At 40.9% G+C, this 18,910-nt stretch overlaps 1 protein-coding gene across 1 annotated transcript in view; it reads left to right on the top strand.

Moving 5' to 3' along the window:
* Window positions 1-18,442, top strand: part of OTC (ornithine transcarbamylase) — a 60,825-nt gene extending 42,383 nt beyond the window's left edge. Inside the window, exons 5-10 of the mRNA XM_028113532.2 lie at window positions 750-903; window positions 2,828-2,950; window positions 9,250-9,303; window positions 9,384-9,533; window positions 11,987-12,124; window positions 18,383-18,442. Coding sequence (XP_027969333.2) covers window positions 750-903; window positions 2,828-2,950; window positions 9,250-9,303; window positions 9,384-9,533; window positions 11,987-12,124; window positions 18,383-18,442 — 679 coding nt within the window. The remainder of the gene's footprint in view (window positions 1-749; window positions 904-2,827; window positions 2,951-9,249; window positions 9,304-9,383; window positions 9,534-11,986; window positions 12,125-18,382) is intronic.
* Window positions 18,443-18,910: the final 468 nt, after the last annotated feature.

Here is an 18,910-nt window from a genome sequence, read left to right as displayed (position 1 = left end):
AGCGTATCCCAAAAGTGCAGCAGCTGGGAGTTGTCAGCTAATGGGACTCCTCCCAGAAGGTTTCCTCAGGTGCTGCAGCAATCTGTGTGCGTACCTTCATGGCTGCCACATGGGTATTTTCAATTTTACATCGACAATGTATATATGTCTGGGGGATGATGTCAAAGAAAACGAGCCACATGCCGGGTCATTAATGTTTCTCTGTATACCTTGTTTTTCGTCTTGTCCCTTTTAAGTTTACCAACTGCCCCTTATCAATTATCATTCATCATCATAACTTGTTAGGCCCACAATTGTTTTCTTATCTCTGTAAAAAGTAGTAAAATCAGTGGTCCCTGGATGAGATTGGTGGAACAACATCTGGCTTCTATAATGACCACATGTTTAATATTAGCTTTTATTTTTTTTTAGATTTTATTTGAGAGAGATAGTATGAGAGAGAGAGAGAGAGCACGAATGGGGGGAGGCGCAGAGGGAGAGGGAGAAGCAGACTCCCTGCTGAGCGGGGAGCCCTGAGGCGGGGCTGGATGCCAGGACCCTGGGATCATGACCTGAGCCAAAGGCAGAGGCTTAACCAACTGAGCCACCCAGGCGCCATAATATTAGCTTTTAAATCTGTCGTGTTGATAGGTAGCTGTAACTTAGTAAAAATTCTAATTTATTAGCATTTATTCCTGTTTAAGATCATGTTTAAAGAGGGAATTATTAAGCATAATTAACTTAGATTATCTTTTCTTGGTTTCCTGCAGTGTGTTGTCTAGCATGACAGATGCAGTGCTGGCTCGAGTGTACAAACAATCAGATCTAGATATCCTGGCTAAAGAAGCATCCATCCCAATCATCAATGGGCTGTCAGATTTGTACCATCCTATCCAGATCCTGGCTGATTACCTCACGCTCCAGGTTGGCTTATTTGTTTGCCTTACACAAGAGCAAAATAAACAAATTGTTTCCGACTAGCTCTAAATGGAACGATTTAAATCATGATATTGGTGTTTTGTTTTCAAATATCGTTTTGGCAAAGAATTGTAGCATATGTGTGAATACTAGATCTCCAAGGGAGACAGGGCATTTAAAAAACAGATCATCAGATCCTTCTGTTCACAACTCAATTCCCAACCTCTTTTAGCACCCCTCCCATCCCCTCTTTTCTCAATCATTTTGCTTTTCGGTGACATATTTAACACGACGGACGAATAGAGAATGCTGGTGCATACAGAATGGAAAAGCTTTTTGTAACCCTACATATATCCGGCTCTGTGGCTTGGGAGTGAAGACTGGTGGAGTGTGCTTTGAATATTCAAAATGGTCAACTACCAAATCACTTTCTGAGAAGGAGGTCGTTTTCTATCATTTTAATAAACTAATTGTTTGAGACTGAAGTTAAGAACATGTAGAATTTATAGAATTGAGGCAAATTTAGCCATGTCCCCTTAAATTAGAAACTTGAATAACTTTGAAAATATTCATCTCATTTGGTTTGCCACAGCCAGTCTGCATGGTCTTGCCACCAGGAATCCTGACAACCACGGTTTCTGTGTCGATGGACTGTTCTGGGAAGACAGGGAAAACTGGATAGGTCCATATTTCTCCTTATTTGAATAAGCCACACACATATTAATGTGAAGTTAAGCTCAAAATGAAATGGAACTCTTTGGTGATGAGGATAAGATTCATGCAGAGAAGACAATACAGCAATGTCAGATACCAAGGGGCTGCCTGAACGCGTGGCTTTACGTATATGCCAGATAATTTAATGTTTCCCCCTGGGCCTTCATCATTACTAGATTACAAATTTGTTGAAGGACAATAAAATTTCCTATTCACCATATTGTCCCCTGCAGGACCTGGTGCAATGCCTCCATACAGAAGATATTCAAACAGTAGTTGAATGAATAAATAGCAGCTTATTAAGAACATGGCATCTAAATCAGACGGACTTGGGTTTAAATCCAAGGTTTGCCATGTAGTAGTTCTGTATCTCAAAGTTGCTTAGCCTTTCTCTTTTTAAAATATTATCTTTATGAATATATAAAATCTGTGAAACCTACAGACAGTTCAAGAAAAGTAAACACCCTTGTGCCCATTACATAGTTTTGTCAAATTTTACTTTAGAATTTTTTTGTTTTTAAATAAAATATTATAAACAGAGTTGAAGCCTACTGTGTAACTCTCCCTGATTCCATTTCCTTTCACCCCACAAAGAAATTATTATCCTGATGTTCGTATTTATAATTCCCAGGCATGTGTTTATACTTTAACTACACATGTCTATATCTGTAAACAATCAAGAATATTAATGGGCATGTTTTTTAACTTTATATAAATGTGAACATAGACACCATGTTCCACTGTTCCAGATGCATTGTTTCCCCATTCTAATACCAATGAATGTAAGCTCCATAAAGGTAGTCTTTTTTTTTTTTTTTTGGTCTCCTTTCTTCCTTGTTCTCTTTCCAGGGCCAAGGAAAGCCTCTGGACATTGACGGCACTCAATTTGTTGAATGAATGAATGAATGAATACAACAAAGATTCAGATTTGAAATGTGTGAAACTGAGTCTCTGTATGAGTTCATATGATGTCATGGTTTAAGATATTAAGTCGTTTTGGTATTGGTTGTGATTGTGCATTCATGTATTGAATTGCTCTGTATAATGCAAAAAAAAACCAAACCAAACCAAAACAAAACCCAAAACCTAGTAGTTTATTCATTCCAACAAAGCTTTAAAAATGAAGTGAAGACTGTTTCCTTTATTTTAGCCCTAGTAATTATTTCACATAAGTGGATTTCCTCCTGGATGTAACTCCTCCGCCCTTGCCTCTTAGGAACACTATGGCTCTCTGAAAGGCCTCACCCTCAGCTGGATTGGGGATGGGAACAACATTCTGCATTCCATCATGATGAGTGCTGCAAAATTCGGGATGCACCTTCAGGCAGCTACTCCAAAGGTAGGGGGACTTCCTGCCTTGAGACTAAGCCCCTCTTAAACGAAAACAAACTCTCTTCCATTCCAGGAAAGCACAGGTGAGCCCACAGACCTAAAGCTATGTTACCAGCCTTACTATTACAGCCATGTGGCCTCTGGAGTGCCCATCTCCCTCTTGAGTGCCCATTTCCCATCTTGGCTGAGGCCTCTCATCCGCGAGTCTTTCCTGAAAGCCCCTCTGAATTATCCCTCTGACTGCCCTGAAACCAGCCATTATGACGACTGGCATCCTTGTGCACAGCTACCACAGGCTGAAGAAAGCAATGAAATCCAGACAGCATAGAATTCCCAAGGCAGGGAGAGAATGTTGTCATTTTTCTAATACTGCAATTTAGTAGAAAAATGTCACTCTAGTGTGAAGGTCACAGTGATGGCATCTATACCAGCTTAATATTTCAAACTCAACTCCAGCAGTCTTGCGGCTTCTTAAACCTGAGTCCCAGGCGGCTGTGAAAATGCCCCCTATATACTTCCTGCTCTGCTGCTAATTTCACGCAGAATGTACAGGAGGCATGACTTCTTTCATGGGTCCAAAGTAACCCTTTTGATATGTAAGAAACTGGTAATAGTTGCTGCCTCTGAGAAGGGGAACTGGGAGGTTCAAGGACAGAGATAGGAGGGAGAATTTATTTTCATGGTATATCCTTTTATATGGTTTGAATTTCTTAATATGTTTATATTTTACCTACAAAATGACAAATAAATACACCCAAATAAAAAAATATAGATGCCCCAAAGAGAAGCCCTATGTTAAGATACCCCCAGTCTCATACAAAATAAATAGGCATTTTAGAGGACAAAAATTAATCCTCCAAGAGACTCATACACAAACCAGTCCTGAAGGATCCCCACAGAACCTTTTAAATACCCCATCACTAATAAGTCAAGCAGAGAAAGTCAATTATCATAGGGTTTCTCTTATTTGTGGAACATAAGGAACAGCATGGAGGACATTAGGGGAAGGAAGGGAAGAATGAAGGGGGGGAATCAGAGGGGGAGACGAACCATGAGAGATGATGGACTCTGGGAAACCAACTGAGGGTTCTAGAGGGGAGGGGGTGGGGGGATGGGTTGGCCCGGTGATGGGTATTAAGGAGGGCACGTACTGCATGGAGCACTGGGTGTTATGCACAAACAAGGACTCATGGAACACTACATCACAAACTAATGATGTACTGTATGGTGACTAACAACATAATAAAATAAAATTCAAAAAAATAAATACCCCATCACTACTGAATATTTCCCCATTATGTTTCTGATTGGCTACTAATATCCGACCAGGAGTCTTTAAAGGGAAAACTCCCCTAAACAGAGACTGCTTCAGAAACAAAGTGAAAGATAGAATTGGTCCTCTCATTAAGAGATGACTATTCACAATTACTGTGCACTAGGGTGTTTCTGGCCAGGCATGTGTTTGCTGTTATCTCAGTAGTGAGCGGGAGGGTTCACTCAGAAGCTAAGACATCCAGAGGCGAATATGTCAGGCCTAAAAATGGCTCCCTGCTTCTGCTTCTTGAGTTTGAGATGTTTATTTGCCAGTCACCAGGAACATGAATTACACAATGTGGATTAATGGCTGAATTTCTCTAGTAGGAAATACCCAAATCCCCAAGGCTTTCATGTGCTTTTCACCCCTTCCCGCACCAGTGTCTTGGGCTGGGTTCCCCACAAGGGATTTGATGAGGATTTGTGTACAGGTGATTTATTAAAGAAGTACTCCTAAGGAAGGCCTGGAGGCGAATAGGAGGACAGAGAAAGGGAAGAATCTAAGCAAGAGGGCCATTTATAGTCACCAACCATCCCGGTGTGCCTAAGATGGAGGGATTTCCAGGAACATCAGACAATCGGTGCTAAAACTGGGAGACTCCCAGGCAAGCCGGCATGATTTGGTCACGCTTGTGCCATGTCAGGCACCATCCTACAGAAGGAAGCTTCAGCCTGATCCCACAGGTGAGCTCAGGAGTGTAACTTATGCCCCAGAGTGGTCTCAACCTGAGGCAAGGAGGGTGGGCTTTCTTTTTTTTTTTCTTAAAGATTTTATTTATTAAAAAGAGAGAGAGAGAGCGCATGCTTGAGCAAGGGGAGGGGCTGAGAGAGAATCCCAAGCGGGCTCCACGCTGAGAGCCGATGCAGGGCTCCATCTCAGGATCCTGAGATCATGACCTGAGCCAAAATCAAGAATCAGATGCTTAACCAACTAAGCCACCCACGTGCCCCCGAAGGTAGGCTTTCATCCTTTGAACCAGTCATTGGTCAAGGGCAGCAAGGGGAGGGAGGGTGGCAAATCCCCTGGCACTTTCGGCAGGAAAAGCAGCTGGGTAGCCAGAGGGCTGTCTTCTGAGAAAGAGCTACAAGTGCTGTTCAAAGCCCACTGAAATGGGGAGAGCGAGCAAAACCTATAAAAAGGAATCCTAGGACGGTACCTGGGCAGAGCACCGGCATTGTCCGCTGCCCCCTGCCAAAGGAAAAGGAAACAAAATGCTTTTCCCTAGTGCTCCTGCTGAACCAGTTTGAGTCAACGCGCCCTGCTGCCTTAGTTTGCAAGGGCTGCCATAACAAAGTACCACAAACTGGGTGGCTTTGAACAACAGAAATATATTGTTTATAGTTCTGGAGACTAGAAGTCCAAAATCAAGATGGTGGCAGGGCCCACGCTCTCTCTGAAGCCTCTAGGAGAGGATCCTCCTTGTCTCTCTCCACAGCCCCAGGCTTCCTGGGCTTGTGGCTACATCCCTCCAGTCTCTGCCTCCGTGTTCTTGCCTTTATGCCTGTGTTTCTTTATACAAATGTCCCTCTTCACGAGAGGACATCAGTCATGTTGATGTAGGCCCACCCTATTCCAGCGTGACCTCATCTTAACTAATTACATCTGTGAAGACCCTCCTAAGCAAGGTTACATTCTGAGGTTCTGGCTGAGAATGAATTTTGGGGAGGATACTATTCTACCTAATACGCTTGCCATAGAAGGAATGGCGGGCACGGACCATAGCATGTATTTAGAAACTACCCTATTATAGTAAACTGTGGGGACTCAGAGAGAGAACTCTTACAGCAGATAATTCTCTTTCATTCAGCATAAATGGAAATGAAGGGTCAGATCTGACATGTGCTTAAGGCGGTTCTTCTTCACTTTATGGGAAAAGTTAGCACACTGTCACTACAAATCCAGTTTGAAGAAAGGCTCTGTATTAACGCAAACTATGATTGTATTTGGTTTTTACAGTGAAAACATATATTAACAATAACTGTTCCCTGCTAGAAGATGTTTCTGGAGAGGCTTTATTCTGTTGGAAAAATATAGGATTTAAACATTTTATGGTGTTTCATTTTATGAAAGACCTTGAGTCTTACAAAGTAGGTTCAGTATTGTTCTTATGCAGAAACTCATTTAAATGACAGAGAGTGCTAAAAGTTTGTTAAATCTTAGTGGGAGTAAGAGTTTTAAAAAGTCTTTGGGAAAGTGCGATAGTGCAGAAGTTGTTCAGTTAATCTGTAAGTAGGCCTATTTTCTTTCAAGATAAAGCCAGGAGATTTATTGTAAATTTAAGAAGCCCTGAAGTTTCCAAGGCCATAATTAATCTATTTCCCCATTCTTCAACTGAGAATAACTTACATGTTCAAGAAAACATAATTTTGTCCTTGACTGTAAAATTGCTCCATAAACTATTGATGGTAATGATTTTTTAACATTGTTCTAAGTGAATATTTAGACTGAACTGGGTTTGTTAATCACCTTCTTCCTCTGGTTTTAAGATTTATGTAAAAGCCAATGAGTGATTTAGTATTGAAAGCTGAGCTGTGAGTAAAGAATTTCTCTTTGTATTCTCAGTCATGGCCCAGTGCATGCAAGGTTGGGTGATTTTCTAATTTCCAAACCTCTCTGTTGGTTCTCGAAGTACTTATTGATTCCTTCTGTAAGAATGATTATATGTAGGGAGTATAAAACCTGCTTTCTAGAGGGAAGGCTAAATTTTCAGGGCAGGAGCCACATGGGGTAATGGTCAAGTCTCTTCATTTATGTTTAGTAGTATGAATGGTCACAACATTAGTTACTAAATTAGCAAAGCTTTATTAATTACCTTCTCCAAATCCCGATAAAAAAGCTCCAGAACTTATGGCTATTTGAGGGTGCTAAAATGTCTGCAGCCATCATCATCAGCGTCATGCATAGTTTCTTTCGAGAATTTTGTAAGGAGAGAAGGAACTACAGTAGACACTCGTGTGCAAATAGACACAGTTTCAAATGAATGAACCTGAACATACCTGTGGCAGGATGAGGTTCCTGGGAGTAGACTCTGAGACAGAGTTTGGTGTGCAGGATGTTTATTAGGGCATGCCCTTGAGATCAACATCTGTGGAAGGGAAGGGAAGGAAGCAGGAGTGGGCAGAGGAAGAAGCCAAGCCATAATTCAGGCCCAACAACAGCCTCGTCTGACCTTGCAGAGACTTCTAGATCCGAGATGGCCATTTGGAGCTGTTCCAAGTTGGGAGGAGGGAGTCAAGTTTCTATCTCCTCCTGTCAATCAGTCATTGAATGTAGGTCACCCCAGAAGGGGATGCAACCTTGGATGAGTCCGCTCTCTCTGCAGCTGAGGCGGTGCCCAAAGAGGGTTGGCGGCTGAAAGCCATCTTCTGGCAGCACGCCCAGCAGCTGGGGGAATAAGTCCTTTCTTCACGAAGTGGGGATATGAGTGGCGTATCACAGGGAGCACCACAATGCTCCACTGAGCATTTATAAAACCCGACTTATAATAAATGCTAAGAATTCAAGAAAATGAGAAGGACAGAGGAAGGTGAGAGTAGCTGTGGTGTGTAGACTGACAAGACCTCCATATGGAGGGTCCGGAGGTGAGGGTGGGCTAGAGGTTTGACAAAAGAAGAGCTGACATGTTCCAACGAAGACACCCAGGAGGGGACAGGGGGAGGTGTTCAAGGGTGAAAGGCTGAGATGGCAGAAAAGGGCAAGACACGTACGGCGGTAACACTAAGGTTGGCTTTCCTGCAGCAAGATGTTGCGAAGAATTAAAAGAGACAGAAACAGGGAATGTTGGCGGGCGGGGCGGCGGGGTGCGGGGGAGACTTGGTACTCTTAATCAGCTTCGACTTAAGGAACACGTGGTAAAAATTGCAGGCTTCAGAGGAAACGATCCTTGCTGCTGTGTACGGCACAGATTGGAGGGTGAGGAGGGAGACAGAGGGGCTACCGGGGGGTCTGGAATAGCTCAGGGGGGGCTTTAGTGCCCCCTAACGTCCCCTCACCTAGAGTTGAGACTAGGCCAAGCCAGCCAGGCTCTTCTGGTGTGCCATTTGTGCTCGCAAAGACTCTGACAGGCCTGCTTAAACCCTGTGTCCCAGGCACCCGGCGTGCTTCACCCAAACCCCGACCCTGCTCTCACCAAACCATCCCAAACAAATACATTTGAGCAAAACCAGCGTACTTGTGGTGTAAATGCCATTTCAAAGCACGCACCCTGCACTCAGAACCCTGGCACGTGGCCTGTGAGTATTTAGCTGGGGTGCTTGGGGAAGGTTCTTCTGAGAAGGAGACATTTGAGCTGAGACCTGAAAGCATTATCCACATGAAGTGAGCGGAGCAAAGCATTCCAGACAAAAAAGCATTAAAAAAAACTAACAGACTCTTAATCTCAAGAAACAATCTGAGGGTTGCTGGAGTGGGGGTGGGGTGGGAGGGATGGGGTGGCTGGGTGATGGACATTGGGGAGGGTATGTGCTACGGTGAGCATGGTGAACTGTGTAAGACTGTTGAATCACAGACGGGTACCCCTGAAACAAATAATACATTGTATGTTAATAAAAAAATAAAAAGAGAAACAAGTTACAAAAAAAAAATGAATCTTAAAAACAAAAACAAGACAAAACAAAAAACCCACACAGCTCGTGGAAAGATGGCGACAAAACTGCATCAGCTTGTAGAATTATGAATATAATCCTCTTACACTATTAGAGGGAAGAGAAGAGGCACTACCGAGAGCTGCCAAGCACCACGCCCTGTTTATCTGGCTAATTAAAGAGGTCAAGGATAATAAGAGAAAGATGGGGAAGCTGGTTACCTTGTTAAATTCCCAAAAGCACTATGAAGGTTTGGAATTCTAGATATAAATATCGTATTCTACTGAAGGCGGCTGAGCTACAACTTGAAGGACAGCGAGAATACTGTTGAGAGTAAAATAATGCATATATAAGACAGCCTAGCACAAAACAATTGCCTAAATAATAGTTGAATTCTTCCCTCTGCAGGGTTATGAGCCAGATCCCAGTGTGACCAAGTTGGCAGAGCAATATGCCAAGGAGGTATGCTCCTTATATGTAAACTTAGAATGGCCTTTCTCGGTCCCATGAAGTGGTTTAACTGGCATGCTTGTGTATGCTAGAACGGCACCAAGCTGTCGCTGACGAATGATCCACTGGAAGCGGCTCGTGGAGGCAATGTATTAATTACAGACACGTGGATAAGCATGGGACAAGAAGAGGAGAAGAAAAAGCGGCTCCAGGCTTTCCAAGGTTACCAGGTTACAATGAAGGTACAAACTGATGCCTCTCTGAGGGTTCATCAATTCCATTCATACAGGGCCGAACCATCTAATCACTCGTTCACTTTGGGGACAGCCGACTGTCCTTTCCTTCCTTATAAAGGACTCGCTGACTGCATCCTCCAGGGATTTCTCTCCTCCTGAAGCTTAGCTATGTCCTTTGGAAAGACACTTTTGTCCTGGATACAGGAATTTGCAACCCAGGCGGAAGGGAGAGGCAAGCTTTTCCCTCTCACAGCAATGGAGGCATGTAGGCATGGGAGTGCTTTGCTCTGTGTGTGTCTAGAGACGGTGCTACTTTTGTTGCATGCAGTTTCTTCTGATTTCTCCTCTAAGAAAAGCTGCATAATTATGTTCTTCAGGCTAGTCCTTGCCTCTAGTTGTTAAGGACTCTCAAGTCCGGTTTAGCTTTGCTTACTGCTTCCAGGGTATTCATTCCCAGGGGAATCCCATCTACTCTGATGCCTTTCCTTAAGATCCGAAGCAATGCTTCTCAGTGTTGAGCCTGCCTCCGGATTGCCTGGAGCTGTTAATACACAGCTGGCAGGACCCCACTCCCCTGGGGTTCAGAATTAGTAGGTCAAGAGGTGGGACCCAAGAACTGCAATGCTGCTGCTCTGGGGTCACATTTGGAGAACGGCTCTTCTGGAGGAATACTCTACCAGGCAAGTGTACATTGGGATTTTGTCAGCAGAGCAGCTAGTCTGTTTTGGTGGAGAAAGGGATTGAGCAAACACAATGGATATTTCACTGATAAAGCAATACATAAATACAAGCTCCTTATTTATCCATGTCAATAGAATGAAGTTTGGAAAATAAAAAGTGAAAGTGTCTTTCCTTCATCCCTTCAACAGTGACTATTCCCAGAGGGAGCCACTGTTCAACAATTTGATGCATCTCTTTACAGACCTTTTCCGTGTATTTATGTATGCCTTCACATACACACACACAACTCTTGATTGCTCATAAATGGCATATTAGACATATTATTCGGACTTACATTTCCCACTTAACAAATCTTAGATTTTCTTGGCCATTTATTTAGATATTTTTCATTCCTTTAAATGGTTGCATAAAATTCCGAAGTCTGGGTGGACTATGTTTTATGTTGATAAATCAGGCTATTTCCAACGATCCCAATTACAAACAATGCTGCAATGAAGATCCTTATACATATTTCTTTGTGCAAGTATTATTGGAGAATAGATCCCTGGAAAAATAATTTCTGGGTAAAGTGGTATATACTTTTTAAAATAGATAAATGCTGCTAAATAGCCATCCAAAAAGAATTGATAATTTATACTCTCTCCACACTCTTTCATTCTGTTATTTGCATTTTTAATTTTTAAAATTTGTATCTCATGCTTCTTAAATTTTGCATTTCCTTGATTACTAATGAAGCTAAACATCTTTTCATGTTTACTGGCCACTTCCATCTGTTTTTCTATAAAATGCTATCCTATCCTTTGCCCATTTTCTATTTTTTTGCCATTATTGGTTATAGGAATTGTTTATACATTATGGCTAATCGCTTGTCATATATGTGGCAAATACGTTCGTGGAGAAATTCTAAACTCCTTGTGGTTTATCTCGTACTTGCCTTGACTGACCTTATGCATTTTTGTGGTGCTGGGACTGCAGCTTGAAGGACATTCATCTCACTGATATGTGACTGACTCAAATGTTATTCCTTTCCCATGTTACTTTGCCATTATTTTAGAAATTCAGAAGGTTCTGAACCTCGAACAAGTATGGGAAGTAAAACAAAATTTTAGTACAAAGGCAGTAATTTTGAGGTAAGAAATTATGAGGGAATGCAGTTTTGAATCTGTAAGTGAACAATGGAAATGGATGGGAAAATGTAGCTTTTAGGACTTAATGGCTGGAGAAAATTAAAACTGTTAGGACTTTTGCATTAAGAAGGAAACCTCTGGTGCATAGTGCCCATAATCCTGTTTAATGTACTCCTATCTCAGCACGCTCTCTTTCAAAAGTGTTTTAATTAGTGATGAAGTGTGCTTCAACCGTTAAAAATCATAACTTGGAGATAAGCTCAAAATATAACATAATCCCATAAAAGTGACTTTTAAAATATATTGGGCATAATGGGTGACTTTTGCTATCAGCCACATATTGTACCAATAGAGCTCTTTACTGAAATGTCCACAATCCCTCTAGACAGAGAACCAGAAAACTGAGTTAGTGGTTTAATTTGGAGTAATGATCTCCCGAATCAAAAAAAAATGGCTATAAAATTCCATACGTTGAAAGTACCATTTATGTTTCCCTTTGGTGCCTTGAATTTAAGCCACCCCTCTGCCTCATCTCTCCCTTTGCATTTGGTCTCTGACTCCACACCATATGTGTGTTTAAATATTGAAGAAGACAAATGTGATAGCTGCGTATGCTAGTCAAAACAAAGTCTCATCCCATCTCTTCTTTAGACTGCTAAAGTTGCTGCTTCTGACTGGACATTTTTACACTGCTTGCCCAGAAAGCCAGAAGAAGTGGATGATGAAGTGTTTTATTCTCCACAGTCACTAGTATTCCCAGAGGCTGAAAACAGGAAGTGGACAATCATGGTAAGCAAGAAATGGGGAATGGAGGCTAAGAAGGGGTTCTCTTTGTGGCCCTAACTTAGTCATTCATACCTTTTGGTAAATAATAAGCAACTAAGATTATCCACCTACATGACTTGCTCATATGGCATCTATTTTTTTCCCAGAAAGTTCATAAAAGATTATTATTGCTTATTAGCATTTATATTACATTTTAATGGTGTAAAATTGATCTCCTTCCAAATATATCTATTCTATTATTATTTTTTAGAGAGAGAGAGAGAGAGCAGGGGGGAGGGGCAGAGGGAGGGGGAGACAGAGAATCCCAAGCAGGCTTCACGCTGGGCTCAATCTCATGACCCTGAGATCATGACCTGAGCTGAAATCAAGAGTCGGGTGCTCAACCAAATTAGCCACCCAGGTGCCTCCGAATATATCTATTTTAATAAAAATTCTGACTGCTCTTGATCAGCCTGAACACCAGCCACCATTGCCTGCCAACCATTATATGGTACAATTCTTATTTTACAATCCCCTTGTTAATGTTTATAGAGGTCCCTAATTCAGTGCCTGGCACAAAATGAGTGTTCAAAGAAATCATATTTCCTTTCTCTTCTCTTCCTTTCATGACTTACCTAGCTCATTGTTTTGGTTCTCTACTTGACTTTGGCTTATAGATATATCTGTTTTAGGTATCGAACATTTCGAGAACTGCAACAAAACAAATCTTAAAAAATACTTGTCCCCTTAACATAACTTTCACCTTCATCACTGCTATTCTAGGAAATATTAACCTCACATCTGTGTGTTACAGTATTCCAAACATCACCTTCTTCTCTAGAAAACTGATATTCAAGTGCCATAATTTAGTACGACTGTTTTTTCGTTTTTAGTTGATTTAACTGATCTCAATTTTTGTACCAGCTGGAGTCTTACTGGCAAACAGAGTCCACTCTAGGAAAGATAAAAAGATAATATAGGAATTTATTAAAAGACATTTAGCAGTGCCCAGAATCTCTGGAGAAAGAAGGTACAGCTAATCATTCTTGGACACCACATATTCAGAAATATAGGCAGGACAATCACCCAACAACACTGTGGTTCTTTAGTAGCCAAACACCACTGACACAGCTACCCAAAGCCTGGTACCTAAGACCCCTGAAACTAAATGCCAGATACTCCATTATCGCTGCCCCAGCTGAACCAGATACCCCCACCTGCAAATAGACCAGATCTAATCTCCCAGAGGATGGCTTCCACTGCACATTGTTCACTTATGGCTCAAAGACTTGAATAGATACATTTGAGTGGCATGTCTGCACCTTAGCTTCTGGGAAATGTAGTTTATAGCTTGCAACTTCTGGAGTACAGAAAAACGAGCTGGAAAAGACTCTGGTAATTTTTTTTTATCTAGTAGGAATACATTTTATCTAAGTGGGAATAGATAGGGTTATTGTGAGCATTAAAATAATACATGTAGAGCATTTACTATGGTATCTAATACACTGTAAATATTATTACAATTATTATCACTGACATCATCTTCATTGTTGACCTAATACAGTGACCAGCAAGGGTTTGAGCTCCACTATGGCTGCTTGAAAGCCAGTCATGATTCCCTTTCCAAAGGAAAGTTATGTTTCAGGACTAAATTTGTCATATCTAATAAGAGGGATGGGTTTTTTTTTTTTACTGTGCCTTCCAGCTTGCCACCTCAGGACACTAGCTTTGGCCAAAATGGCAACTGCCACGTTATCTGGCCCAGTGCTTCTAAAGCTTCAAATGTCTATTTGAATCACCTAGGGATCTTGTTAAAAGTACAGACCCAGTAGGCCTGAGATGGGGCCCAAGAGCCAGCATTTCTAACAAGCACCTAGATAATGCAGATGCTGCTGTCCTGCAGACCACATTTTGAGTAGCAAAGACCTAGATGACAAAAAAGAAAATGTGAGCTCTCCAACCATATACCTCAGGAAGAGTCATGGCAAAAAATTTTCCTCAAGCTCTATTCTTTCTCAGAAGACAATTGAAGTTACAAAGATAAATCACCTGAATCTGTTAAAATATGACCTTTGTAGAAATTCAGTGGGGAAAAATTAAAAGAAATGTTGCCAAAATACCGTTTATGGAGATGCTCTGTGCTTCCGAATTTTTGAAGAGCTTATTAAACAACATCTTTAAATTTAATTTACTTTATTTTTTAAAGATTTTATTTATTGTCAGAGAGAGAGAGAGAGAGAGCACAAGCAGGGGGAGTGGCAGGCAGAGGGAGAAGCAGACTCCCAGCTGAGCAAGGAGCCCGACGTGGGGCCGGATCCCAGGACCCTGGGATCATGACCTGAGCCTAAGGCAGATGCTTAACCCACTGAGCCACCCAGGCGTCCCTTGAATTTACTTTAAAAAATTAAATACATCATGTATTCACATTGTTGATATGCTTACAAGGATAAATATATATATGCATATATATATACATAAATAGATAGATACACATTCACATGTACATACACAAAGTGAAATCTTATGCCCACCTATTTTCCATCTGTCTAAGCCCTACCACCATCTCTCCATACCCCACCTTCCTGAAGTGCCCACTATTATTAGGGGAAAATATATTTTAAAGCAAACAAGAGGCATAGCCATGTTAAAATGAAGGTAGAGCATCTAAAATAGAAAGAATACTTGCCTGGGAGTGAGGAGACCTGTACCCTAGCTGCATTCTTTACATACTGCTTCCTTCATATACTTTATATAGTCTTTAATGCTAGTCAGCTGTGCCATCTTGGATAGGTATTAACTCTCTGGTCCTGGTTTCCTCACAAATAAGATCAACAGGTCAAGCCATATAGATGGCAAATGATTTTTTTATAGGTCCTCAATCTCACCAACAGGCTACTGAAGTCCTATGTTCTGGAAGAGAGGTGGTGACACACATGCTACACTCTTCATGTCTCTGAGCTAGATGATTGGAGGTCCCACTGAGTGAAGTTCGTGTTGGCAATCATATACTATGCATCTACTGGGTGCCAGTCCCTCTGCCAGGCATTGGTGATTTAAAAAAAAAATGAATAGTATGCAGTCCCCACTCAGCCTGTACAATTCATAGGAATATGACATTTTCAAGAGAGATGAGACCCTAGAGATTGTCTAGTCTAAATTCCTATTTTACGTGCAAAGAAATGATTCTTACGTAGCTTATTTAGAATGGCGTGCAGGCTCAACACTACTGAGATAGATTTATCTGGGATGTTCTAAAGTCACAGTATCTGTTTTCCTCTAGAACTTCCCTATCCAATGCAATAGCTACTAGGCACATGTGGCTATTTCTATTTAAATTTAAACTAATTAAAATATAATACAATGTACAAGTGAATTCCTCAGACATACTAAGTACATTTTAAGTGCTCAATAGCCACACTTGGCTGGTGGCTACCTTATTTGTATTTGACAGCAGAGACATAGAACATTTTGATAATTGCACAATGTTCTCCTAGACAGGACTACTGTTTAGAGAATGATTTCCACACACAATATCATTTAAAATCACGTGGAAAAAGAAAGGAAAAATATAATCTAGCCTCAAGTTCTAACATGTCCATAATGACTGACGGCAAGTATATAACTAAATTGGGTGGGGCTTGTTCTAAAAGCATATAACATTTTTAATGCAAATGCATACTCTTTCAGTACTTAGAGGAGCTTTTCAAGGCCTCCATGTTGGGTGAATTCCAGCTGTGCTTGTCAGAACACTCTAGTAATCATATCATTCTCTCCATAGTGCACAGGCTTTTGGATCCCTTTGTTTTGTTTTTTAAATATACCCTCTCCTCCCCACAAAGGTTGCTTTTGCATTTTTGAATAATTAGTAAGGTTGTAGGACTCATAAAATGTCAAGTACCTTTCTTCCTTTGCCTACAATTTTTACTGTGAACCTAAAGTAACCTAAAGGGACCCTGCAAAAGAGCTGATACTTCAAAGCACTGCTATCAGGATGATCCTTAGATAATACAAGACCACTGCAAATCTAATTCACAGTATTTTAGTCCTTTATTTCTCTCCAAGTTAGGGGTGCCAGATTAAATACAAGATACCCAGTTAAACTGGAATTTTAGATAAACAACAAATAATTTTTTAGTACAGGTATGTCCCATGCAATATTTGGAACATACTTACAGTTTTTTAAAAAACTGCTTTCTGAAATGCCAATTTAACTGTCTGCATTTATTGATTTAACCAAATCTGGCAACTCTACTCCAAGTTGACTTTCTAAGATTTAACATTTGAAAATAAATTTGACACATGCAATGACCATTAAAAACAAAACAAAATCTGAGATGTGATCCTAGAAACCCATAAAGAAGCTAAAATATTTCACCTGGGAGATGTTCTTATCCCAGAGTTTGGCCTTCCTAGTTTCTTCTTGTCATTCAGATCTCAAATGCCATTCCTTTAACAAGGCCTTCCCTGGCCACCCACTCTTAAGAGGTTCTCCAGGCTCCTTTATCCCATTTTAAATTTTATTTTATTTAAAGATTTTTTATTTATTCATTTGAGAGAGACAGAGAGAGAGAGAGCAAGCAAGAGCATGAGCGGGTGGGGGGGGAAGGTCAGAGAGAGAAGGAGAAGCAGACTCCCTGCTGAGCAGGGTGCCTGACGTAGGGCTCAATCCCAGGAGCCCAGGATCATGACCTGAGCCAAAAGCAGACGCCCAATTGGCTTAGGCACCCAGGTGCCCCTCCATTTTTTATTTTATTTTCTAACGACACTTATCACTATTTAATATTTTCTTGTTTGTTTCCTGTCCCCCTACTATAGTGAAAACTCCTTCATAAGAGCATCGATCTTGTCTATATTGTTCTTTGTTATACCCGGTATGGTGCATGACACCCTAAATATGTGCTCAAAACATTTTTGTAGCCTAATGGCGATATAGGGTATTGGTTCTAGAACACAGACTTTGGAAATCAAGTTAAAATCTGGCTCTCTGTGTGATCTTGAGCAAGTATAAGTCCAGTTTATTCATACGATAATGGATATAAAAATAGGAACAACTTCATAGGTTTATGAGGATTAAATGAAGTAAGAGTCATCTGAGCATAGTGGTTCAGGTCTTAGGGACAGGCAGATGCAGATCTATCCCCTACTATCACCACTCAGGAAAATACCTACTCCTTCCTCCTCTGGATTTTCTCTCTCTTAGCAACTCACACAAGTAGGGCAGGATATTAAGTGGTATGATGCACATAAAGCACTCAGTACAGGGCCCAACACATGGTAAACTGTTCAATAAATACATTCAATGAATACCTATGAAATATAAGACCTGCATTTCTGATACAGGCTAGGGACACATATACATTATGGTCAAAAGGAGACAGTAAGTACCTGTAAGGCAGTAAAACCGCCTCCTAAGGGTGAAGTCAGAGAAACCTGAGTCCAAACCCGGTTGTGTACTATCTGTTGTTTCCAGGATTTTCCCATCTATAAATGATAATAACAGAAGTTATCTTAGAAGCTTATTGCATTAAATGAGATAATGTATAGACATTTCTCTCTAACTTACCTAGCAGCACCTAGCACAGTGCCTGGCAAATATTTCTTAAGTGACCAACACATGATAAGGCACTTAGTCTGGCACATAGTAAGCACTCAGTAAGCACTTGTGGTGGTTGTTTCTGATATTTTTACTATTGTCATTGTGAAAGTTGGGAATAGTAACAGTGCAAATTACCATTTGTGGGTGACAGCCTAATGGGAAGCTATATTCTTGGTTATAAATATTCCTTCATGAGGACCCAGATTCAGACAGACATTGTTCACTAGCCCAAATAATTTACTTTTCTTACTCTACATCGATTGATTCTAAACTTCTCTAGGTTACAAGTGACCAAACCACAGCATAACATCAGGATGAGAGGGACTATATTTCTCCAAAACCAGCCAATACCTAAGTTTCACTTATGACTGGAAAATCCAGTCATGGCTACCACCACGGTGTCTCATTTCACCTCTCTCACCTGCTAGTCCTGGAATGAGGCCTAAGTAAACATGGGGTTTCTGCATTTATTTGGGTCAGCCTGATCCCTCCTGACCTTCCTCTATCCAAATAAAAATAAATATTAATTCAGAACTGCCCCCTTGTCATTTCCTTGGGAAAACACATTTTAATGACAGGCCTTCAAAGTGGCAACCCAGTTCCTCTTCCTTAAGTCCCTAAGCAGACTCTTGCTACTGTTTACCCATTTCTTTCTTTCTTTCTCTTTCTTTGTTGTGTCGTCCCAGGCTGTCATGGTGTCCCTGCTGACAGATTATTCACCTCAGCTTCAGAAACCAAAGTTTTGATGCAATGATGTTTGTCAAGAGAGAAATAATGTTCTTCAGTAACTGAATGAGTCAATTTATGGAGGAAGAAGAAGAGAATCTAAGAAACAAATCCTGATACACAGTACAGGTGAATGAAATGCTAGTGCTTTGCCATTGTGGAACCTTCCTGAAGGCCTTAATTGAAGTGCAGATGTACTACAATACATGGCTTGACTTGGTTTAAACTCTCTAATGCACAATTTCTGAGTTACATTTGGGTATCATATTAATCATCATATACATTTGCTTCAACTAAACATAAAATACTGTGTTCATAATGCATAATGTCTAAGCCATTAAATGTAATCTATGCTTATTACCTTAATAAATTATCACCCGTGCTAATTTATAAGTAAACATTTACCAGCAGTCAGCTGCTGGTAGATCTGTGGGCTGTGTTCATATCCCCCAGGACCAACAAGGAAGCCAAATGATCCATCTTGCTGA

Source organism: Eumetopias jubatus, unplaced genomic scaffold (genome assembly GCF_037043125.1).
Source record: "Eumetopias jubatus isolate StellerSeaLion01/CBP00866 unplaced genomic scaffold, mEumJub1_p1.0 scaffold_11, whole genome shotgun sequence".
Classification (NCBI taxonomy): Eukaryota; Metazoa; Chordata; class Mammalia; order Carnivora; family Otariidae; genus Eumetopias; species Eumetopias jubatus.
The sequence above is the reverse complement of the archived record's forward strand: the minus strand, read 5'-3'. Positions and strand labels throughout refer to the sequence as shown.